Here is a 26,361-nt window from a genome sequence, read left to right on the forward strand (position 1 = left end):
TCAATATTACTACGAAGAGCGTTTAATCACGATTTCAGGGCAACATGGCTTTGCTATTTTCACATAGGAAGACCAGGACAGTGAATTGGAACTACCAGCCGTGGTAGCTCGGCACGTAAGTTGTTGTGCTGCTAAGCTGGAGAGCATAGGTTCGGTTCCTGGCCTCGGTGGCCGCATTTCGATAAGGGCTTAATGCAAAGAACACTCATGTGCTTATATTTAGGTGCATTTTAAAGAAGCCCTAGAGGTCAAATATATTCCAGAGTCTCCCCACTATGATGCGCTTTATAATATTGTGGTCTTGGCATGCACGACACTAGCAATTAAATAAATTGGAACTGCTACAGGTGCCAGTAGTAGAACTTTTAATTACTTACTGTTCTTGCGAACGTGTTTTTCTGATTGCATTCATCGTGCCAGAATGACCAATGACATAGAGCAGCAGCAGCTGGTGATTGCTCCAATAATGCTCAGCCAGATCTCAAAGGGGGAAAAAAATGAATGTGGCCCCTTATATTTAAATAAAACCCAATAGTAACTATACTTTGACTATAAGGTCGAATTTCAACGTAATGTAGATGGCCCATTTTCCAGACTTGGCTGGAGCAAGCTTGTACTGTGTTGCCATTTATGAAAAAGAAATATTCATCAGCAGAGCAAAGATATGAATAAAAATACAGAGCTGAACTAAAGGGCCACAGTCAGTAAGTGAATTTTTCTTTTTAAGTGCACAGCTTGAATTTATTGGAAACATGTACAGTTACTAATAGCATCTGTAATGATGGTGTCTTTCTTTGAACAGGAACCCGCCTGTCTGCAAAAATGTGCTACAGTAGAGACGCACTTCTGGTGTTGTGTGACTTCACAAAAAGTGTGGTACGAATGGCTTGTGTCGGAGCCTGAAGTTGAAACTCTGCACAATTTACATGGTCGTTCTCACGCCGTAGACCTGCCTCGCCTATGCTGATGCACAAAATTCATGCTTGTCTTTTTCTGGTTGTTCTTTTTTTTTTTATTTTACTTTGGGGCGACAGTAAAATGAATTTTAAATAAAATCAAGAAAAATTGAAGTGTATTGCAAATTTTCATTTTGGTTCCTCTTTAAAACATGTAGTACCAGTGGACATGTTCAGACAAGCTTTTTTGATACTAAAACCAGAAGTCTTCATTACTTTATCTGCACGGTTTCTCGTCATAGCCTGTAAATATTAGCTTTTTCGTTTATAACAACCATTCCTGCTGCAATTCAATAATATAGTAATCATTTATAGTAAATGTAGCAGGGGTATACAAATAGCAATTTGAAAACCAAATGAACACCTTTCAAATAAGCCAATTTGATACCATTCCCAATTTTTGTGCCGAGCTGAGTTAACACCATGAAATCTGCTGAAATTGTGCCACGCTGCGCCGAAATGACCAACGAGCCTAATAATGTTCTCAGTTGTGCCAGTATCTGCAAGAAATAGAGGCCACATTGGCTACCTGCAGCTTGCATCGATAAACCAATATAATTAAGACGTGCAGACCTTAAACCACATTGTGAGATGTATACTCATTAGATGAGGACACTACCAAGACACTGTCGAAAAGATAAAGTAACAACCACAACCTTCGTGACCGCAGCAAATAGCCATTGGCCAAACGACGCACCTTCAAGACAAAATGCACTGCCACAGCTACCAATACTCTCTAGGAAATACGAATTTCCTAGTCTGTAAACGCAGCTATGACATGTTAAGAATCAAAACTGGAAGCGTGTGCCACGTTTTCTGCATGCAAACTAACTTGACCAGCGCCTCTTCTATTTATATGGAATAGAGGAGGTGCCGAGTCAACGTGCAGTGCCTTGCCGTTGCCGTTGCTATGGCAACGGCACATAAAACATTTTTCTGTCTTGAAGTTGCCTCGCTCCACTGATAGATATCTGGTGCCGTGATCAGGCTAACGGGCGCACGCCGTTGTTACTTTCCCTGGTTGAACGTGCCTAGCAAGCGAGCCCAGAACTTGTGCCCTGAACCTGACCCTATCGCGGAAGAAAAAAAGATTTTTAAAAAAAAGGAGGGGGGGGGGGGGGGGCAGCGGTTTTAAAGTTTCTTGTCCTTGTTCTATCCCATGCAGAACTCTACTTAAGCCAGCTTTGCTGCAGTACACCCGTGCCCAGCAGAAAAGCATAAAAAGGTTTATAAGCGGCTGTTAACGTTATACTCACGGAACACAGCACTCTTTGTTCCCCAATTAGTCACGCATGTATACACCACACAATTATGAGTACTAGTATGATTGGCGATGTTTCAGAATGTTAATGGCAATCATTTGGAGCACTGTATGACATTCCTACAGCCCTAAAAAAAGAAATAGAACTGTGCACCAGTATTTTTTTTAGTTTTTTTAGCCACCCCTACTAGTTAGTTTTACGAACCTCACTAATTTCAAGATCGCCCATTTGGTGAATCTACATTTGAATTCACAGAATCTGTTAAAGGATTTGACAAGCGTGGCAAATGCTGACGTGGACATTTATCACTGTTTGTACAGTGGGTGGTTAAAAGTACTGCTTATATTAAAATAACAGTACCTACTTGTGTTCACTCTGCATGATTTAGGGTGATGTTGAATGCCTTGTAAATACTTTCGTTTCCTTTTCTAAATTCAAGTCTTCTTTTTATACTGCTTTCAATTTAAAAATTCGTTATTGAAAAAAAAACTTTTTTCTTGTAACCTGCCTTAAATTTGAATTTTCGAGCTTTAAAAGTTATATTTAGCTGCTTCAAATTCTACTTCCGCTGTTGCACCTCTGAATATAGAATAGCTGTTTGCACAATCATTATGAAACAGTTATCACATCAAGAGCATGATAGCATTGCTTATTAAAATGGCAATAGAATATATTAAAAGCAGATAGGCAGTTTATTCACATGACTAAATTGCTTTTGGAGCATTTGAATACAAATTTGGAGCAAGTTAGGGGCGAAAAAATCCACTGAGTAGCAAAACTGTTCGATGGACACACACGAAAATTTTTTCCTTCAAGTATCCCAAGAAAGACTATTGTCTTAAAAAGATGGTTTTGGTATAGAGTGGGTGGCTTCGCACTGACCTGTCAAGATGGGTCTCATGTCACTGGAAGGCTGCAACTCGCCTGTTTGTTGTCAGTCGCATGTGGTTCTCGTAAACAATGAGTGAATTGTCATCCAGAGACTTTGACAGTGATTTCTGTGATTTAGACTGCATGCTGGACTCAGAGTTCACAAACCCAGCTACTGTGTTGACTTGTCGTGATAATGTCCATTGCTAGCTTGCAGATACTTGGTGACGAACTTTAAAATCAAATTACAACATTTTGTATGCATTGTCTGGCTCCAGTGTATGGAGAGCGATGACAGTGCACACTATGGAAACAAAAGATGTCTCTTTTGAGGTGCCTTGAAATCGCATTAGTACTCCTTTGAGCAGCGTTCTGCAGGGGTTATAACAAGGCCAATACATTTTCCGACCACTACTCGCGACCCAGAAGCATAGCGAGGAAGGGGGACAACCCCTCTCCCCCATAAGCTTTTAATTTTTGTGTGGGTAAATATACACGATAAAGACTGCTGCGTTGCCTGGTGCACGAGTCGCATCCACACAGAAACTTCTCCTGCAACGCACGGAAGTGACGTCATGCACTTTTCTGATTGCGCATTCTTTGAATCGTTTTTTAGTATGACATGACTTCCCCAAATATGCACGAGACTTTCAGTGTGCCTCCTCATAGGCCTCCCGTCATCCAGACTTGCTGCTGCGCTGCCTGTGGTTTTGTCTACAGGCCTTTTGATATTGGATGTTTGATGACCCTTACAGAAGTGGCTATAATTACTATGATATGCTCTCTTGAGAATTAACGCACTACTTTGGCAATACACAGGAGGGCATGCTGAATTCAGATGCAGCTGGCTGCATTGGTTCCTCCAGCACACGAGTTAGGAATGTTGATCTCCATGGTTTATCAGGGTTCTGATGGCAGGAAGATGTACTGCAACAAGCATGGTCTCAGAACTGAGTCTCTGTGTGCCTAGATTTCCCGAACGGCTTGTGGTTATGTACTATCGTTGTGAAAAGAAGTGGGAGCGGCGTAAAGCATGGCTTTCGGCACAGTCGAACTTCCACATGCCTTGGCTATCACTGGGTGCGAATCTGTGCTTTTTGTCACTGTAGAGCTAGAATTTTTTTGCTCCGGCTGTCCTATGGCATTGCGTGTGTTCTGAGTACAGTGGAAAACTGGCAGACAATATTGTAACGCACAGTGAAAGAGTACACTTTAATGAAATAAAGTGGTCGGGGCGAACTTCTGCCCAAGAAACAGACAACTCAAAGTCTATCTGGCCGCTCAAGCCAACGGTCCGTTCAAAAGCATCCACCTCGTCTTTTTCTTTCTCTTGAGTCTCTCGTGAGGCTGCTGTTGTATGGCTTATGCTAACATGTGCTACTTTCTGAATTGAAGATCTGTTTTCCAAATACGCCGTCCACTATCGGGAAGGCGTAAGAATCAAAGAGCCCGCGTATTTTGAGAATGTGGCTAGTGCTAACATCCATACCAAGTAGTGGTATACAAGTTTTCTGCCATCATTTTTATAGCAGCTAGCAGCCACTGTTTCTTTTTGCCTTTGTAGTTGCCGCGAATATGCAACATGAAACCTACCGTCATCGCCTCACAAGGTAATCCGCAGACTAAGTAGCCTCAATCTGCCTGACTATGAAATTCCTATTTCCCACGAAGCTTTGGTGGCTACGGCCACGCATTTTTGTTTTGAAGTTGTGTCGTCTCGCCGTTAGGTCCCCACTGCAGTCAGCAGACTAATGTGTGCGCGGCACTGTTGCTTTATCTGGTCGATCAAGTTTCGCGAGTGCCTGGCCTAATGAGTACATATCTGACACCATGTTATAGAGTTAGGGTCTGTGGTGGGCTTGGATTGATTCACAGTGTAAGAAAAATTATTTAGGTATGGACACTCCACCCACAGCGTGTCCAAATAATGTTCAAAATGTCACGCTTTAAGTCCCTCATAAGCCCCCACATTGCAGCGCTCCCTACACAATTGCAGCCGGCGTATGTACTATGTGCCGCGACGTATGTACAGCGTATGCACAGACGACAAGCTGCGCCTGACGTCCGTAACAGTGTTCCATAAGGGAGAACATTGTGGAGGCAACTGCATTGTTTGCCGCACGTGGCGTTTTTTATTCTCCAAAAACGCGACTTTCGTTTTTAGCTTAAGTTGCCTAGCATGCTTGGTGCTTAAAAAATGCAAGAAGAAAAAAATGTGCGTCTTTCTCGACACGCTCAGTCCTTTCAAGCGACCTTGTCGCAGGGTCTCTTCGCATTTGTGCCACGATACTGTGGCCAGCGCTTGTACTAAACCTGAACATTATCTGGATGCTTACAGCATGGGTTTATTGATGATGGAAATTGAAGGTGGACAACGTGGCCTTCATTTCTCGCTGAAATGAGCGCAACTGAAAAAATGTTTAGCCTGGTCGGGCATTTTGGCACTGCATGGCACAATTTCATCGTTTTCTCGGAGCAAAAATAGGGTTTGTAATAAATCGGCACAGCTGTTGCTTCCCTGCACTATAAATAACTGATCAAGAGCTATTCATGCATATGCACCCATGTACAGCTAAAAAAAAAATGGTGAAAGTTGTGCACAAGGATGCCACTGTAATGGGCATTGTGAGGAACTTCAAACTTTAGCTCTAGCTTGCACTGGCAGGTACAGCTTGAACTCTGCGGGCAGCTCATCTTCAGAATAGAGGCGGTCCGCAAAGTACACCCGCCGGATACGGCAGTTTGCATGGATCTGAAAAGTTGCAAATGAAAATTTTGCAGCGTGTTAGAGGACCTCCTTTTATACACACCTCATTATAACAAACTTGCATCTTACATGAAAATAAGTTCGTTATATCCAAAAATTGGTTATAAAGTTTATTCTTAATACTAAATCTATTGCGAGACTATTTTTCATTTACTTGGTTATATCCCAATTCGTTATATCGAGGTTTGTGTGTACATGGTTATTTGTTGACAACTCACTGAGGCAGCTACCAAACTCACCAGTATGTTAGCTGAATTTATAATCTAACACAGCTCTTTAAAATAATAATTATAGGCTAGACACAGAATCCTATGCAAAATGGTAATCCACAAATTCATAAATGATTGGGTCTAAAAATGTCTACTTTTTCTACAGTCTTCAAAGTGATTCTGCAAGGTGGTGGCACCGTCCTCTTGACCAAAAAATTGTTGCTTCAATTCTAGCTGTGGCAATTCGATTTCAATGGATGAGATATGCAAAAGGCCCATGTACAATGCCTGTATTCTGAAACGCTTCTTACCTCGGTGAGGAACTCAGAATTGCTTGAGGGCATTTTACATATTTTGAAATGCTCCCTAATAAGGTTCCCACAATGAGGCCCCCCTTTGTGCTCCCTCAAGTCAAGGTAGCACTAGGGCAACCTTCATTCTGTCTTACCTGGCTACTTGCACTGAAAGAGTGCTTCCCTGCAGAACTCTGACATGTACTCAACTTTTTATTTTTAATCTGTCCCTTGCACTTCTGCTTGCTATAACTGTATCCCTGTCGTATTCTCCAGCTACTATTCAAGCAAAAAACTTTGAGTAGTAGAGGGTTTGACATCCAGTAAAATGTAAGTGATAGCCTGTAAAATATGTAACATTTTAAAATTTATTATAAATATAATAAATTTTATATGCTCTAAATAGAGCATATAAGTCACTATAACAAGCTTTTAAACTTGCAAAGTTATGAATTCATGTGAGCGTAATATGTTCATTTAACCTTGAAGTAGGGCTTCGCGGCAGTGTGAATTTCTCCTGGATAAATGTATTCATGGTACAGCCCCCTCTACTGCAGTGAAACCACCTTTACAAGGGGCAACATGGGGTTTAAATAAATTCGTTCTTTTTGAATACTTAGAATTTTAAAATTTTTTGGATTCGTTTCTAAGTGAATACAGATATTCGCACATGCCTAGTATAAACTATAATCCTGTAACCCATACATTACAAAATAGAACTTTCTTTCAGTACACAAGTATCATAATTTCAAACATCATCAAAACAGCTCAGGTAAACTATACTTTATTTACAACAATAATTATTATGAAGATGATGTGTATTAATTATCAAAGTCAAACACAATGCCCTAATACCATAGTGCGGCCCATTGACTGCATCTTAATTCTGTCCCTAGAGCACATGATGCATTTGAATATAACCTGCCCTACCATGGTCCACTAAGGAAGATACCGTTCCATAAAATTAGCACTACAGCCTTTTTTCGGCGTTCTATACAGTATAATCACTAAAACAAATGACAAGTCATTGTATGACATGCATTATTCGCTGCCGAAAATTTTTTGCTGAAACCTTGCACCGACATGCTATGCAGTGAAGCTGAGTCAAAGGCAAGCTACTTTGTGGTTGATCAGATGGAAAATTTTTTTTCTCCCTTAAAGGGCCGCTCACCAGGTTTGACAATTTTGAGCTGACAAGCGCAATTTGTACATGGGGCGTTCACGATCACATCTGTCAAAACTTGCAATGCTACGCGCCGCGATAATGGGTCAAATTTCAAGATGAATGCTACTCTCCCTTCCTTTCGCAGGCACGCACACAGAGAATGAGGGCATGGCATACACGTGAGAATCGCCCTACGTACACGGCAGTGCTGCGACGTTGGTCCTCTACGTAGACAACTGTGCTCTGACGTTGCCAACAGTAGCACGTGACATAGCAAAAATTATTTAACACTACATGTGTAGTTTACGTCATTTGTTACTTAAATAGATGAATAAAACGAGATAAATAATGAGATGCATTAAAAGAATGTGTGCATCTTTTCTATTTTCTCCCCATGAATTGCAACGAGATGCGGGGCTAATTTGCCTGCCTTTTACATGCGTTCGTGTCCCCACAATTAGCGCGTCAAGCAGACAGACGCCTGTCCTCCAAAAAAAATTTATGGTCCTGCGTGCTCAAGCACTCATTATGCTCATTTATTCTACCGTGTCTAAGCCAGCATTTCCAAACCATCCTGCAGAAACAGGCAGTAGACCACAAAATAAGGCTGGTCAAAAAAACAACGCCGCTCGTGTGCTTGAGGGTAGGGCTTGTTCGGGCACATCATTGACCTCTTGGTCAGATGGCGGAGTAGGGAAGAGATTTGGCTTGCGAAGGATACGCGAGAGCGGCAAGGGTTTCGAGCTCACCTCCTCTCATCCTTGTTTTGCGCTGCTTCAAAAAAAAAGAAAACAGTTTTCACAGCTTGTAATGAACCGATTGAAAAAGTTTTGTGGCATAATGCTCCTCATCGGACACACAACAACCTCCACAGTCTAATTAAAATTTGTTATGGGGCCTGGTGAGTGACCCTTTGAAGAGACTAACAACTGGTCCAAAAGCGTGATTAGACGCTGGTAGAAATGAAAAGACCATGAAAATATTCACAGATTTCAGTATTCTTTTCGCATTGTGGATAAGATTTATATTTTTACATTGCACTTAAAAGTAGCAAAAACCATCATGTGGCGCTGCCTAGCGGAAGAGAGTTGAGGCTGAAATTATGAAATATAGAGTCCATCACTTTGCTGAACGTAGTCGCGTAGACAGATGCTGTCAAGCGTGCCAGTCCTCAAAATTAAAGTATGGATATTATTACCTAGCCTCGCTCAATTCTGTGCTGCTTACAACGTAAACGTAGTTGCACGGTGAAAAGTGGCTCTGCCGTCCCGACCTCCAATGGACCAAATCGAGCTGTGGTGCATGTGCATGGAGGGCACACATGCGCAGTAAACCACCACACGCTCATTGTTTTCAGCATGCGAGTATACGACTTCATATTCACTAGAGAAAAAAAATCTAGAATAAACAAACATTTCGCGGCGTTCTCAATTTAGAAATTCTGTGATTAGACTGACTGACGTAGAACAATAATTTATGATGTAGAACAACCTCGCCATACAAACCACCACCTTAAATTGATAATAAAAAAGTTAATTGAAATAGTTTTGTTAGTTAATCAATTCTGAGTGGGCTAATTAGTGGCAAAATTTTTCTGTCTCAGCTTAGAAATTGTATTGAAAGACAGCAAGTGCCTAACTATTACAGTTTTTTAAGGAAAAATTTGTATTGCTTAGAAATACACCTTGTATACATAAATGAATTCCATGGCAATTACCACTAGTTATGTGAGCCTAAATTATTTGCTGTCATCAGCCAAGGCAATCAAATAATGAGTTCCCAGGCACATTAGGCCTACAAGCTCTCAATTCAGCACCCGATTTTGAAATCTGGCTATTTTCTATGAGACGTTGTTCGCACAAGATGGGGAACATGATAGTCGACACCAGTGTTTATAAATAGCATCATCAAGAAACCAGGCCAGCTCGCTCGTCACTTCTCAACAAGAGTCATCGCTTCAACGAGTGCCATCATGTTTGCTGGCCTAAAACTATTTATGAAGGTGTCAGTGCTGCCTGTTGTATTCGAGAAATGGTGTGCCCTATGCAAAAGTCAAGTTGTTCGAGGTATAGCACATCCAGGACGGGACAGAGAAGAAGAGACAGAAGAAGCCCCGTCCTGGATGCGCTATACCTCGAACAACATGAATAACCAACAAGCCCGCCGTGCAACCTTAGTCGGCAAAAGTCAAATACAGCTTGCATCTCATGCATCCCCTGCAGTCTGAATAATCATGCAGCTAACAATAGGTCATAATTAACGTGCCTCCACACACCAGCACACCACATATGGAGTTATGTAGAACATGGTCATGAGCGAGAATGTGTATGAAAAGGTACTAATTTTGTTGTGTACAATTGAAAACTCACTTATGTGATTATTTGTTGTAAGAAGAGGGTGCTTACCTGCACTCTCAGTGTTTCCACATAGCTTGTCCCATAGGCGCGGCGTGTGAAGTCAGCCAAGTTGAACTGGATTTGGTTCCAGCCTTCATCCAAACGCATTGGCATTGTACAGATAAAGGGCTTTACCCTAGTTGTGCTTTGGAAGTTGCTCGCTCGGAAGCGCCGACGTACATTCTTGTCATCCAAGATCTGTATGATAAGATGCAGGCTCAATTGAGGCTGCTTTAAGGTGTCAACTCACAGTGACAAGGTTTATTATCCGTAGTCTATCTACAAAGTGTTTAATAGATATTTCTCAAGTTACCTAGTCAAAGGTGAATTCACTGCAAATGTCATCACTCCCTCTCCCCCCTGCCCAAAAAATTACTGTATACTTTACATACAACCTACACTACGATTGGCAAGGTTTCTTTCTTTTTTCCCATGAAAATACAAGAGCCCCCCAACCTATGATGCAGCTTGCACTACATATGAGGGCCATTAAGTACTGCTTGCAACAATGTATGCACTTACTAGCAGCATTTCCATAGCTAGCACATGTCAACCTAAAAAGGTCTTTGGGGCAGCACATTTAAGTATTCGCAATAGAACGCAAATAAAATTGTCTGCAGAGGTCCCACCACTGCAAAAGTCAACATGAACCAACTAGCCCCTTTCACTGCATTGCCACCACTTTCAAACAAGCAGTTAATTGATAGCATACTTTCACATCTAGTAAGCGCTTTCTTTCTTACCTTAAGTTAAATATAGTCAACTTCAGATGGCATGGTTTAATATGCAATGGTGCTAAGAGTTCTTTCATATGATCCCAAGCAAACACAACTCTACCCACTGTCTAACTGCAAGACTTCAGTGCTCTCCCATAACCTCAAGTGGTTAAGGTGTTAAAAGAAAATTTTTATGAACATTACAGAGCTACTTGAATTACAGGACAACTGTCGTATAAAAAAAGTTAGAATTGAGTGATTTCACTCAGAAGTTCCTGCACTGACTTGCCGTTATGCTATAAACTGGTATAGAATATTCTCGATGCTACAATAGGAGAAAAGCAAAAGCCGCTTCTCAGTATGCCATCTTCTGCAGCCAATTCCAATTCGAGAGGCTGTCTGTAGTCTGTGTTCTGTGCAATCGACACTTGAAGTTTGTTTTTTTATACTGTAAGTCTATTGCAAAACACCTTGGAATACTCAACATAACTAAAAGTCGCGATCCCTTCATTCCATTGGTATACACCTTCCAACTATGCCTGTAGTCACAGCAGTTTCTCACATGTTTTTCACCATTAACGAACTTGCTGCATGCCACACTGTCAAGTACACCATCACATACTTAACCTTGTTCTCTCACATCACTGAAACTTCATGCATGGGCGCAGTAAAACGCTGCACACATATTTTCCTTTTATTCGATGTAAAAATATCATCAGTATTCATCAAGAAGCCAACAAAGAATGCAGTGCAAGTGTATCAAATTGGTGTGCTTAAAGATGGCCGTCAAGACTTCTTGAACATGGTCCAAAAATGCTGCCAATTGATAGTTGAGGGTATTGTGAACATGCGAGGCAAATGCATGATAGCACAGCACATGGCATAAAATTATCCAAAAGCACATGGACTCTGTGTCTGGCTGATTCCAGTATTTTGAGCTGCACACTTAATATGGCCGCCTCAGTGTACTGCGACAAGCCGGCATCATGTTCTATAGCGGTAGAGTTACCCCAGTCACACTGGAAGTGAGCAGCACATGTCAAGAAAGTGCTCAAGGTGATGTATGCTAGTGTGCAAATATGGCTTCTTGACCCTTGGCCAGTAGCATGCCAGAGGTACATCATTTGGGCCTCAAGGATTTCTATGATTTCAAGTTATGGAAAAAAGAAACCTAATCAAAATATTTGCATACGGTGAAGTATAATAGACAAATACACTGGCCACTATGCCCGGGACACACAATTTTTTGTATCTCATTAAAAAAGTGCCCTGTTTCGTGGCATGTTCTACATTTTTAGCATTGAAATCTATCGTGTCACAGAAGTATAAAAGTGCTGAGGTTTCAACTCCAATTTCAGGGCAGTATGGACATTATTTTATTATAGATTAATTTATCTACACAAAAATAACTGAAAACAGTGTTTGGAAAAAATGGTTGACCTGTATATACCAACTAACATAGGTTTTTAGCATTTATTTAATGGGCCTGTATTTGTAAGGTACACTTTTGCCTCACTGAGAACTTCATAGAATGTGCATGGAGGTCTTTCTTTGGCTTGCAAGTATCTGTATAGACAAAACAGACATTGACTATCCAGTATCTAAAAATTCAAAACCAACCTCGCATGTCAAAAAGTCCAGCTGAGCTTTAATGTTCAGCTGTACTCGATCGCAACCCAAGAAAAATATATATATATCCACGCATTTCCACAAATCAAACCATGGCAAGTGGGTGAAGCACCGGGAGAGTTAAATGACCTGCCCACTTGTGCATGTATGTGAGTGACAATGCGTGGCTACAGCATATACGTACAACGGTTTATTGGTCTTAACTCATAGCTGTGTTAAAGGAGCCCTCGAACACTCTTGAAGCACCTGTTTTTTATTTGTGGTTTGCATAGACCGATAGCTGGAGGTAATTTTAGCATTGGTCTAAGTGCAGATATCATATGATTTAGTATTTGAATCACAAAATAAAGTCACCACATCACCACGTAGTGGCGCTCGTCAGAACTTTGCAGGGCGGAAATGGCGCCAGAAGGTTGCCACCCCATGATTGGATAAATGTAACGCTAGAAGCGATCGTGGTGCAGCGTCAAAACTGAGCTTACTAATCTGTTTCATGTTTTGTCTCAGTACTTTTTCATCGGGCCCTGAACAAATGCGGCCACAACAAGAAAGATCATTGCAACTACAAAGCACGACAGAGACGCTGGCTGCCATTTCGCCACTAAATTTTTGGCTGGCGCGGCTCGGATGTCCATACGAAAGACCTCTCTCTCTTTCTTCCCTCTTCTTGCTTTTGTGAGTTTGTGAGCCGTCTCTTTCCGAACGTGCGCTGTTGAAGGGGTGCAGTGCACCATTGTTGTTCATCGGGCGGCTCACCAAATGACGGGTCAACACTTCACTGAACTGGTCACTGCACAAGTTCCTTTCTCAGAATAAGAGGAGGGAGTGACTCGGAGTTTAAAAAAAAAAAAACTGCAGAAAATACCTCGCTTCAGCAAGGCGTCAGGCACAAGGTCAACAATACTTTGAAAAAAAAAAACAATAGGTGCGAGCTTCCCACACGTAGGCGCTTTCAGCTTATTTCATTGGGGCAGCCTTCCGACGTTATGAGTGAGTGAAATCGAGTCAAGTGACAGCGGGAGAAACGAGTTGAGGGTCATCATTTTTTTTCTTGCATTTTAAATTTTCTAAGTCGAATAACATCAGACTGTGTTCCGTTGTCCCTGCCGTTTTTGCTCCGTTAGTCTGTCTGTACTTATTATACACAACCCACAAATAAAACATGGGGGGTTGAATAGTGTAAGAAGGCCCTTTTAAGTTCCGCATTCCGTTTTAATTTCGTTCTTACTGCTTTGTGATCAATGAAATGCCAATGGTTCATTGATGGTGTCTAGCCTGAAGTTGGCAAAAACAAGGTCTGTGCACGTTTTCTTTATATTATAGTAGTGAAGGAGCACAGTACTCATCAGTAGTCTCTTGGTCCAAAGTGCGAGCGCTGAGCACAAGCTGTGGATGATGAGCCGGTTCGACTGTTTCTGGCTGTACCGGCTGTTTGCCTGTTACCAGACGTTGCTAATAAGCACCCCTTTAAAGTGGTCGGTACTTCAGTGGTCGGCAAATACGACAGGCACAAAAGCTGTTGAGCCACTTCTTCCCATACATATTTTTTTTATTTGTGCCAGCAAGGTGTTGTCACCACCAACGATCAGGACAGCGAGGGAGTCACCTGCTGTCGTCGACCTCGGAACTGAGACATGTTGTTTGCGAAGTACTTCGAAGCTCTGGCACAACATCACAAGTTTTGACACAATACTTGAGTCCTCCGCCAGCAATATTTGAAAGGCATCATTGTCTATGCCTTTCAAGATATGCCTGATCTTGTCTTGTTCAGTCATTTCAGGGTTCACACTATTCAGGCGCCTCCATAGATCAATCACATCTTTGATGAAGCTCGTGCCTTTGCGCATGTCCGCGTAGGCACCGTTCGGCCCGAAGCTTGCATACTGTGGAGCGACCAAACACAGCTGCAAGGATGGTCTTGAAAGTGGCCCACGAGGAAAATTCAAAATTGTGGGTAGTGAAACACAGGCTGGCGAAGTCTTTGAGATAAAATGGGACGTACTCAGATTTCGAGGGGTCGTCCCACTTGTTGCCGGCACTCACCTTTTCAAACAGCAGCAGCCAATCCTCCACATCTTGGTCCTCTGTGCCGCTGAAGAAGGGGGGATCGTATTGGCACAGGGTGGTTGGCATGATGACAAGTGAAGATTGGGCTGTGCTTTGCTGAACAGTGCCTTGCTCGGTGGTCCGATCAGGCATTGTCAGCGCAGTGGGCAGCTTCCGGCTTCAAAGTTCAAGAATTAACTACCCAGCACCTCCACCACTTTGAAAGGTGGTTTATCAGCACTGTCTGGTCGCAGGCAGGCAGCCGGTACAGCAAGAAACAGTCTAATGAGCTTGGCGTGCACAGCTCGTGCACAGCGCTCATGCTTTGCACCAAGAGACTGACATATTGGTCACCGCCTTGCTCTTTCACCACTACAATATTTACGTATTTGTATAGCGGCAAGTCTTCTAGGTACTTTATCCAGATTGAAGGTTTCCTTTCTTCGCTAGGCTGGAGTTGTACGAGGGCTTGCTTATCAGCTTTCACTTTATGAGCACGTCGATGGTGGTGGTATCGGGTATGTTTCTAAGAAGGCATTGCACTGTTTTCTGAACTTCTATCGGGATGTTGACCACTTGACCTTTATTTCGTACTGCTCGTTGTCTCGAGTTAAACGGCCAGTGCTCATGAACGGGAGCTACAAGCTCAAGTTCTGACCCATCATGCACTGCTTTTATTAACGACCAAGTCATGCAAACTACGGACAAACATTCTATGCGGAACATGCAAAGCCACCTTTTGCAGTGCCTTAAAAAATAACACAGGAGAGGAAAAAAAAACTGGGCGCATTCGAGCTTAGACTCCGGGGCATGGATGACATTCCTTATACCTTACCTTGCAACACCTTGTGTGTTTCAGCAGGTCCTGTTCAGTGGCCCATTTAATTTCTCTGATCCACAGATTATCCAATTCGCAAGCACTTGCACTGAAACGTGCTTATGAGCCCTGAACTTCCGTCTCCTTTGTTCTATCAATGCTCTTGTATACACACATACCCACCAAATGAGGAGTAGGGAATAATTCTCCAAAAAAAAACAGCATATGATTATAACTATTTAGAAGACAAAGGTGGCACTTATGTTTTTGTTGGAAGTTGATCAAACATGCGCACTTCCAGGACTCTAAACTAGTACTACTTAGAATGTGTTTCTCATGTCGTCCTTACTGTAACATGCCTATCACATGACAAATGTACTGTAATTTACAATTAACGAAATTCGTTTATAATGCAATTTGGCTGCTGTCAGAAAACTAAACCAAGACTTTCTTTGCACGTCAGAGCAGCCAGGTGCCACAGCAAGGACTTCAGTATATGCTGGCATAAAAAGTTGCGAGTGTAAGCAGGAAGATCAATATGCCGCTGCTCAGATTAGCAGCGAAAAGAAGATTTTTAAGAACATTCTAGGCTATGTGTGCGAATTTTCAAGGACCACATTGTCTGTTAGAAACCCAATCAAAACATGTTCAGGGAAGGATAAAAGCTTGAAATAATTTGAATTCATCAAAAAGGGTAACATCAATGGAGCAGACGTTAGAAATATGGCTACAATGACATCTGCTTTCCAGACAACTATCAGTCATAGTTTCTTAAAGCTGCAAAGGTAATCACTTTCAGTATGAGAGAAGTTGTAAACTTTTATTCAGATAAAGAAAACTAAGGAACAGTTATTTAAACAATGCCTTGTTGCTGTTTCTGAACTTTCATATCAATATCCACTATCTCCTGCTGCTTGGTCTTGGCAGTTTTCCTAAAACTGTTTGACTAGATGATGCATGTCCGGTCACTAATTTTCTTTCCGTTTTCTGCATATGAGTCTGCTGCAGCTGTTAATTTCTTTCCTTCTTAACTGTGGCATCTAGTTTCTTTTTTTCTTTTTTTGTAAGCATTTCGACCTTCTCCTCAATGCAACAGTTGTTTGTTTGTTTGTTTTCCCCCTCCTCCTGCCTTTCCTGAGTTTCCAGAGATGTATAGTGTTGATTCTGTGCAAAAGCTGCCAATGTTCTTAATTCTTTTGTGATGGGCATATTACATGTGCAACCTGCTATAAGTTCTGTTCTAGCCTTGAGAAAGTCAAGTCTGCTTGCCGAAACATTGGCTCGATACAACCCCTGTTTACGGATTTTTCATTGCTACAGTGTTTATACAGAAAAAAAAATTCAAGGATTCTCGTGGATTTGTGAAAATTCAAGCACTTTCAAGGCCTTGAAGAAAAACTTCTCAATTTCAATGGTTTTCAAGGATTTTAAGGACCCACATACAGGGGTACAAAGGTGCTGCTAAAGGACATAGCTATAGTGTGGACTTTGTGGGATTTCCCCCGTATAGGTTGCAGAAATTATGCCTAATTCCATCGAGAGAACAAGAGCACTCCAAAGCCTGTTGAAAGGGCTCTCTTGAGAGCCAGCGTGTTTCTGTGGTAGAACAGTTCCTGGCCACCCCCGGCACGCCCGATGTGCCATGGGCCTGATGGTTACGACTGTTCGAAAGGTTTCTCCTGGCGTCTGGAGCGAACGAGCTACCCGCACCCCATCGCCGAGCCCTCCTGCTGCACTGTCTTGGGATGGAAGGACAGCGCATTTTCGACGCGCTTCCACCTAGTAAGACGCAAACCAAGGCAGAGACGAGTGCTGCACCCGGTGTCACGGCCACGCCAGATGCCGCCGCTGGAATCATCGGCACCACTGCACCTACTGGAACGCAAGACATGACCACGGGAGCCCTACGCCCACCCGACGAGTACGACGTAGCCGTTGAGATGCTTTCAAAGCATTTCGCCACCCCTTGCAACGTCCGCCTTCAACGCCATCGATTCCGGGAGCGTCGTCAACTGCAGGGTGAGCCCATCACTGATTTCGCCGTAGCGCTTCGGGAGTAAGCAGCTTGTTGCAATTTCGCCACTCAAGCGGACGAAAACCTGTGTGAACAGTTCGTAGCAGGCGTCACGTGCCTGCGGCTACGAGAGCGATTGCTGCTGGAGGGCGATAACCTTACGTTCGATCATGCTGTCAAGGTAGCACGGCTTCGTGAGCAAACCCAGCGTGAATCCGAAGCCTTCGTCAATCCTGTGCAGCGCATTCAGCAGCAGTTGCGAGACAGCTCAGCCAGGCACGATCGACGAGATAACGACGATAATGGCACACGCCTCCCGGGCCGTCGCCACTTCAGCTGCTCACGTGCGTACAGCGCACCTTCGCCTGATATGAATGCCGCCGCCGCTGCTGTCCCCGGGCCTAGAAATGTAAATGCCTGCGAAAACTGCGGCGCAGCACGGTGTTCGCCTACGGAATGTCCCGCGCGCGGTCGCACATGTTTTGCCTGCGGATGCCGCGGCCATTTTAAGAGAGCATGTCGCAGCTACCGTCGCGGCCGAAAGGGGTATTCTGCAGAGGTCCAGGAAATCGTTCCGGAAGAGGATGCTACCAGTGTCATTAGCACCTTGGCGGTCCATACTAACAAGAGCACAGGCGTCTACGTGGATGTCAATGTCGCGTCAATTACCGCGACGACACGGGTGCATACCATGAACTTTTTGGTGGACACAGGCTCGGCCGTGTCTATTATGGGTGAGCACCAATTCCAAGGCTTGTTCGCAAACGCAGTACAACTGACAAGTTCCCATCTTACATTGCTGGATTTTTCGCGCAGGAAGATTCCCGTTCTCGGGTCATTTCACGCCATAGTCACATACAAGGGGAAAGAAGCCATTGTAACTTTTCATGTTACGCCATCTGGTACATCTCTCCTTGGCCTGGATGCTGTTCAAGCCCTTGGCCTTCGCATCATGGGAGAGGAATTGCGCTGCCTGCAAATGTCCACGCAGGAATGCCGAGAGCTTCCAGCAATGAGTTCAGGCCTTCCCCAAAGCCCCAGGCATGAAAAACCCCTTGGCCCTCCCAAGTTTGGAATGCCGCCAACACTGTGGACCAAGTTTGGCCACTTGTTTTTGCCTGGCCTGGGACTTGTAAGAGGTGTGCAACACAAAGTTAAGATGAAAACTTCCGTCGCGCCAGTCGCACAGAAGCTGAGACCCCTACCATTTTCAGTCCGCCAGTCGGTCTTTGACGAGATTGAGAAGCTACTTGCTGCTGATGTCATTGAGAGAGTCAATGCTCCCGAGTGGGTATCTCCTATTGTAGCAGCCTGCAAAGCAGATGGTAGCATTCGACTGTGTGTCGATCTCCGGGAACCCAACAAAGCTATAGTAGCAGACAACTTCCCTTTGCCTCATATGGAGGAGCTGCTTCATGCCCTCGATGGAGCCCACTGCTTTTCCAAGGTGGACCTGGCATCAGCCTACTACCAGGTTGTGCTGCACCCAGACAGCAGGGACATAACTTCATTTATAACTCACGATGGCCTCTTTAGATTCAAGAGGGTCTGCTTCGGGTTGGCATCGGCACCAGCTGCGTTTCAGCAGATCATGACGAAAATTCTTGGAGGTTGCAAAGGGGTCTTATGCCACTTGGATGACATAATCATTTCTGGCAAGACGGAGAGCGAACACAGGCAAAACCTGGAGCAAGTGCTGGAACGAATAGCAGAAGCTGGGCTCAAGCTCAACGAAAAATGCGTCTTCAACACGTCGGAGCTGTCGTTCTTAGGACATCGCGTCAGCGCAGAGGGTATAGCACCGCTCCAGACCAAGATTGATGCAATCATCAATGCTCCTGCGCCTAGAGATGCAGCCACGCTACGCTCCTTTTGGGGGCTAGTTGAATACTATTCCAAATTCGTGCCGCGACTGGCAGAGCAAGTAGAGCCAATGCATCGTCTACTTCGCAAAGACGTGCACTTCGACTGGGATGACGCTGCAAAAGAGAGCTTCGCAGGAGTAAAAAGACTTTTAGCATCCCACAAGGTCCTCCGAATGTTTGACCCGACGCTACCTGTCATTGTTGCAAGAGATACCTCTGCGTACGGTCTCGGTGCCGTACTGCAGCAAGTGGAGGGGTCCCATGTGCGTACTGTGGCATTTGCATCGCGGACATTAACAGAGACAGAACGAAAATACTCGGCCGGAGAGCGCGAGGCCCTTGCCTGTTTGTGGGCCTGCGAGAAGTGGCACGTTTACCTCTGGGGCAGATCCTTTACTCTACTGACGGATCACCAGGCTTTGGTGGCACTGCTCTCATCCCGTAGCACGGGACAGCGGCCACTTCGTATTGAAGGTTGACCGCACGACTGCTGCGCTACAACTTCAAAATACAGTACCGCAGTGGAGCCCACAACCAGGTAGCAGATGCCTTGTCCAGACTACCCGTGCCAGACACAGAAGGGGGCTTCCATGATGATGAAGAGGTTGTGTCCTTGGTTACATCGTCTGTACATCGGGAGAATCTTCAGGTTGCTACCGCGGAGGATGACATACTACGGCAGGTAATGCAATTTATCCAGTCATCATGGCCAACAAGGAAAAAACTTGCCGCAGAACTGACTCCGTACTACGAAATACGAGACGAGCTCTCGGTAGTAGAGGGGTTGCTTCTGCGCACAGAACGCGTTGTAGTGCCTGCCAAGCTAAGGGATACATTCATCCAGTTAGCTCATGAGTCACACCCAGGAATTGTGAAGACTAAGCAGCGCATCAGGGAGAAGTACTGGTGGCCTTGCCTTGACAAGCATGTGGAGGCCGCCGTCAGGAGTTGCAGCGCCTGTCAAGCCTCGGACAAGAGTGTCAAGAACTGGCAAGCCCCACTACAGCCTGTCCCGCTTCCTGACAGGCCTTGGGACAAAATATCAATAGACATCATGGGCCCCTTTGAACGTGCACCGGCCGACTGTCGATTTTGTCATCGTGGTAGTGGACTACTTCTCCAGATGGCCAGAGATTGCGTTCTGCAGTGACATCACTTCTCGCACGGTGATCAACTTTCTGCTTGCTGTCTTAGCGCGAGAGGGTTACCCGACTGAACTAGTCTCAGATCACGGCCGACAGTTTACGTCGAGTGAATTCGAGTGCTTCCTTGAAGACAGGGACATCAAGCATTTCTTCTCGGCAGTTTACCACCCTCAAGCCAATGGCTTAGTGGAAAGATTCAACAGGGTCTTGAAATCGTATATACAACTAGCTCTCCTAGAGCAGCGACCAATCAAGACCACAGTTATAGAGTACCTGGGTATTTACCGAGCCACACCCCACAGCGCCACTGGCATCTCTCCAGCAGTGTTGCTTCATGGCCGCCACATGAACACATCATTAGATGTTGTTGGCCAGCCATCAGCGGATTTCGGCACCCATCCCGCCCGCGAACTGCGTAGACTTCAGCGTCGTGTCTGTGAATACCAACAAAAAAATAAGGCGTATGCTGACAAGCGAAGAGCAGCCCGGGAGCCCAAATTTAAAGTGGGGGCCTACGTGCAGGTGAAACGCCCGGTACCTGAAATAAAAGGCACCCCTAGTTTTGGGGCTCCACTCAAAATACTGAGGCGGGTAGCACGATGGTCATTCCACTTGGAGGACGGCCGTACCTGGAATGCCTCCCAACTGTCGGCTGTACCCCATGAAGCTGTTCACGAAGAAACGGGGGCAAGACAAGAACGGCTGTGGGCGGACATGGACACAGACGGGTCGGCAGAAAACGCCACAGCACGAAAACCATCCTCGAAGGCAAATAGCCACACGACCACACAAAATATCCCAATACAGGAAGCTGCACAGTCTCCGGGGGGGGGGGTCAGCACTGCCTCCTCATACGCCAAGCCCACCATGGCCTCCACCAACGGGGAACACGACCGCAGGACTGGGTGCTGATTGTGCCGACGAACCAGAGGTCGTCCATCAGCCAGAAGAGCAGCCGGTGCCCCTCCGTCGCTCTACACGGGAGCGAAGACCACCAGAGAGACTCGGGGACTATGTGCAGTGACTTGTTTACAGTGGAGACTTACTATAGTTTTCTGTCACGGGTAGTGACTGTTTCTTTCCTATGCACATAATCTGTGTTCTATTATCAAGGGAGGGGGTAGATGTAGTGTTGTGCGTTTACACCAGATGGCCTTCTGGGTCATTGGACTCACAATAGATGGCGCCACTGCGCTCGTGTGTATATAAATGATACTCGCTGATTAAACTGGATTATTGTCATGGATCGTACAGTGGTGTAGCGTGGTTACTTTCACGTGTCGCCGTGCCGGATACACGACAAGTTGTAAGAGCACTGTCATCCAGTGGTGGAGCGAGAGCGTTTTTGTGGCTCTGGGAGCAGGCAGGAGCAGTTTGCAGGCAGTGCTCTCGCCTGAAAAGTGGAGTAGGCGCAGTACGAAAAGTCATGCGACTTTCAAACATCACATTCTCTATATTTGTTTTACCTTTTTTTTTTCCAGCAAGCATGGTGGCAAGTGTAGCAACCATGAGTAGCAATGGTAGGGACGATGACGGCTATGAAGTGTAAGCAGCAACATCTGGTGAATGCATCGCTGCACAAATGTACTATGTAACCGTGAATTGGGATTATGGCGAACATGCGAGAGACAAATTTCATGCGTATTTTGCTGCTGCCTCACAGAGAATGTCGGGGCTGCAAACGTTTTGGTCACACGGTACATTTCTCCCCACTCGTCACCTGCTTTCTGAAAGCGTGCCAAATTCCAGTGGGAGGTCAAGTGGCCCAACTCTCAGTGCTCTGCCCGCCACTCCTGACTGCACGACGCCCTTACTCCTGTTCTCTCAATGGAATTCACCATCACTCTTTCCAAGCTTCAAACTGCACTCTCTGTCTCTGGCACTGCAGGGGGATGTCTGGTGTCGAAGTTCCCTTTGATTGAGGAGACCACTTCCTCTATGCGATTCTACAAACTGTGACAACTATTTGCCGAGTTCTTGCTATTACTCCTAGAAACCTGTTATTTCAACTGTATTTCTATTGGCATGTGCAAATTATATCATAAGCAACTGTTCTTTGATCATGATCAAATGCTGGCATAATCACTCTAATTACAGCACAGTAACAGCAGAAACAAAGGTGCCGGACCCCACTGGAGTGTTGTGGGCTATCCGTCTTCACTGTTTCTGCTGTGCGACACATGCAGGGTTACACAATCAAATGGTGGCACAAAACAGCAACAACTTTAGCTGTGTACCTGAACTTCAAATGTGAAGTATTTCTTCATGTTCTTGACAATCATGATGAGGAAAGGAAGTCGGATGCCCAACGTCTTTCGAGGATCGGCAGGGCACGTGATGAAAGTTGTGCTACAATGCAGACATAGAATTGCAACAATATAAGAATTTGATTATGTTCTTACTCTACTCCAGTTTCAAGTCAAACCAAACACTTATTTTACATAATATGTTTAGAACCTAAAGGATATACAGAAGAGGGTCCCAAGGTCAGGACACCATACAAGGACCATCTGTGCATGATAATTAGTTACAAGTTAAGAAATAAGCACAAAAAATGTCAAAATATCTAAGCTAACGAAAAAGACTGGTAAATTAGTTGCAAAAAAAAAAATACAGTGATAGAAGACATTAACAATATGCTTTTAAGGACATCAGATTGTTTCGTAATTGAATAAGTATTGAATAAAAAAATACAAATTTGTAATAACAGTGAGAAAATTAAAATACGCACGAAAAGTCACTATGAATAGTAAAAATTCATTTCATGTAAAGTTCATTATGAAAAAACAAAACCCCTAAAAGAATTCTGAACACACTATGAATATTTCACATAATTATTGGTTTAGGAAATAAGCTCTGAGAGTGTTTTTTTAGTACGAGAGAACGATGTTCTGATATGATGAGGAAAAAATTTCCACATTTTAACATCACGGAATAATGCTGTCATTTTACCGCAATTAGAATGAGCTTTAGGCAGCAAGACATTTTTCTGAAGAAAATGAGTAGGGTTACTACTCTTCAAACAATCCAATAAAATTAACTTGTGGGTGAGGTCTTCATTAATCAACTTAAAAAGTAGGATAATTATGTTGAGTATGAATAAATAATTAGCTGTGAGCACTTTATTCTCTATGCATATATTATCGCTACTAAAGTTAAAAATAGTGAACCGAGCTTACTTTTGTATATGCCGAATAGATTAGATGTGACACTGATATGCGTTGCTGCATATACAATAACATAATTAAAATGACTGTAATTTAACGCACAATAAAGTAAATGGCAAGCAGCAGGTGACAGACAATGCTTAAGCTTTTATCGGTGCGCTTATGCGGAAAGAACTTTAGTAACCGAGAAGCGAATGATAACTAAATGTAATAATACTTGTTCGGGTTTAACGTCCCACTACCATCATATGATTATGAGAGAATAAATGTAATAATACTTGTTGGGGTTTAACGTCCCACAACCACCATACGATTATGAGAGACGCCTTGACAACCTGTTTTTTTTTTTTTTTTTTTCACGTGCACCTAAATTTAAGCAAACTGAAGCATTTTCGCCTCCATCGAAAATGCGGCCGCCACGGCCGGGTTTCGATTCCGGTAGCTCCGGGTCAGCAGCCAAGTGCCTTACCCCCGTATTCAGAAACGCTCCTTGACTCTAACTTGACTTGAAACCGCCTTCAATGCGAAACGCGTTTGTGCTGCATTGAATTCTGTGGGAAGTCAAGTTCAAGTCAAGCAGCGTTTCTGAATACGGGGTACGCCGCGGTGGTCTAGTGACTAAGGTACACGGCTTCTGACCCGCAGGTCGCGGGTTCAAATCCCGGCTGCGGCGGCTGCATTTCCGATGGAGGCTAAAATGTTGTAGGCCCGTGTGCTCAGATTTGGGTGCACGTTAAAGAACCCCAGGTGGTCGAAATTTCCGGAGCCCTCCACTACGGCGTCTCTCATAATCAAATGGTGGTTTTGAGACGTTAAACCCCACATATCAATCAATCTGAATACGGGGTATAGCCGCTAGATAACTAAATGTAATGGGTCGTCTATCTCACCTGACGTTTGTGCCCAGTATTTCGAGCACGAAAGACTGGATATCGTTGTCCGTGATCCTTTTGATGTGGCCATTTCTAACCTGTGAAGTTCGAAGGTTACAGAAACTAATCAAGCTCTTAAAAAAAAACTCGATAAAGTTATCTTTTAACACGATGCATGCTCGCATTTTACCTTCTTATCCCAGATTTGAAGTGGTTTGCTTCCGATGCTGTAAAGTATTGACAAAAACCCGCTTTGAAATGTGTTCTTAAACATACTGAAAACTTCAGCAATGTTAATTCTAGCGGGATGTATGCGCAAGAAGCGAGTGCAACGTATGAAGCACAGTTCAGAACAGAAGTGACTTCAAGTCAGCATGGCAACTGTAATGTTTGTTGTGCGGCGTGAAACTTACCTTAGCAACTACAGTGTACTATAGTTGTAGAAGGAAACAGTGGGCTCACTGTCATATTTCTGCGCTGCACCGCCATAGCCCTCCACGCGTCGACAAATCGGGCGCCCGCCAGGAGCGCTCAAACTGGTAGGTATTCTGTGGAGTGCTCTTCTCTTGTCTTGCTGCGTGTGAAGCGCGTCCCCGGGGTTTCGCTGGTTACGCTGCAGTTCGGGGGGTGTTAAACACGGGGTTGAAGGTGAGGAGAGGGCCTCCGCAATGACGCAAGAGATAAATATGTGTATTCATATATATAAGTGGTCTGGGGTCTTGAATATATATATATATATATATATATATATATATATATATATATATATATATATATATATATATATATATATATATATATATATATATATATATATTTAAACTGGCCCAAGTAGTTGACGTTGCTGTTTCTATTCGTGTGTGCCCAGTTGCAGCGCATTTTCACGCCATTCATTCGTTTGAAGGACCTTTGTCGGTATCACAGGAGCCGCTTTGCTGCACTGGTGAATGCTGGTTTTTCTAAAGGATTGGCATCTATTTCTATCTTCAAATCGCAGAAGTCTCAAAAACGGCTTGGCGGTGCATCTGGACGGAAAGGACACGCTTTTTCCAGCCTCCGGCGGTCACGCACACAAAGCATGCCGCGTATGTGCAGAGAAATTTTCGGGCAGTGTTTGACAACAAAAAGATCTGGACCCATCTAGAAGTGACCGCAATGTTAGGTGCGACAAAAAAGCAAGAAAACATGAGGGCAATGACTGCAAAGCCATAATCGTGCTTTGGTGAAGCCAGAGAAATTGATATGTAGAACAATACGAGATAGGCCTTTTCATATTTTAACTTTCGGTTGCGGACAACTGCGCCAACCAGGTACCTATATTACGACGCAAAATTTGCTTTTCTGGGTGATTTTGTGTGCGTTGTTTCTGTCGCCCTAGTTTTATGTTCTCACTATATTTTTTAGTTTGTCTCCGGCGGTTAACTATAGATGCGTAGGTTCTTCTATAGCGCGCGCATCGATAAATTTTTCATCAGAATTGCATAGTGACGACGTTTCTGTCTTCGGCTTTTGGATGATTACTGATAGGTTTTTGAATTACGTGCAATATTTCTTGCATATCTCTCTTTTTTTTCCATTTTTGTGGTCGATTAGCAGGTGTTTATTCACATTTGTTGCGTCTGTTTCTCCTTTCCACGAGAGACAATTTTTGCTTTTTCTATCCATTTTGTGATATATATAGCAATCATTCGTGCATATATGTAGACACGATGTTGTGCAACTAAAATGAATTTGTCAGCACGTGATACTGTCGAGTGTTTCTTCATGTCCTGTTTTATTCACGCTGCTGAAGAACTGGTACAATTTATTACTACAGTGTAGTAAAAATATGTGTATGCACGTGTTTTATATTACTTATGTACTGATTATAACCATGCATATATATTTTTTCATTAGATATGTTATTACCATATTCACCTACACGCCGACCGGCCGGCCTTGAAAACTTTGTGTGATTTACGTCTGTAATTAAAAAGCTTGTTAAGATTACGACATGGATACATTTATAACAAAGCCAAGTGGTTCCACCCATGAATGATTCGCAAAAAATAACATTAACTAAGTCCATCACAATTAAACCAGTTAATAAGCGGAAAAAAATTACAAAATGAGGTGTTGTTTATATTTGAACAGTGGGGCTCGAATTGCGAGAGTGAAGTCGCTGTTATCCTA

General features: G+C 43.8%; 1 protein-coding gene across 1 annotated transcript; it reads right to left on the reverse strand.

The window, feature by feature from the left end:
• Positions 1 to 348: 348 nt before the first annotated feature.
• Bug22 (cilia- and flagella-associated protein 20) lies at positions 349 to 24,592 on the reverse strand. Its single transcript, XM_075878210.1, has 5 exons — positions 24,380 to 24,592; positions 24,208 to 24,287; positions 22,388 to 22,499; positions 9,928 to 10,116; positions 349 to 5,840 (listed from the first exon to the last, which is right to left on the reverse strand). Exons 1-5 carry the CDS (start codon positions 24,461 to 24,463, stop codon positions 5,724 to 5,726), a joined length of 582 nt encoding a protein of 193 aa, XP_075734325.1. The 5' UTR covers positions 24,464 to 24,592; the 3' UTR covers positions 349 to 5,723.
• Positions 24,593 to 26,361: the final 1,769 nt, after the last annotated feature.

The sequence above is a fragment of the Rhipicephalus microplus genome, chromosome X, assembly GCF_043290135.1.
Source record: "Rhipicephalus microplus isolate Deutch F79 chromosome X, USDA_Rmic, whole genome shotgun sequence".
Lineage (NCBI taxonomy): Eukaryota > Metazoa > Arthropoda > Arachnida > Ixodida > Ixodidae > Rhipicephalus > Rhipicephalus microplus.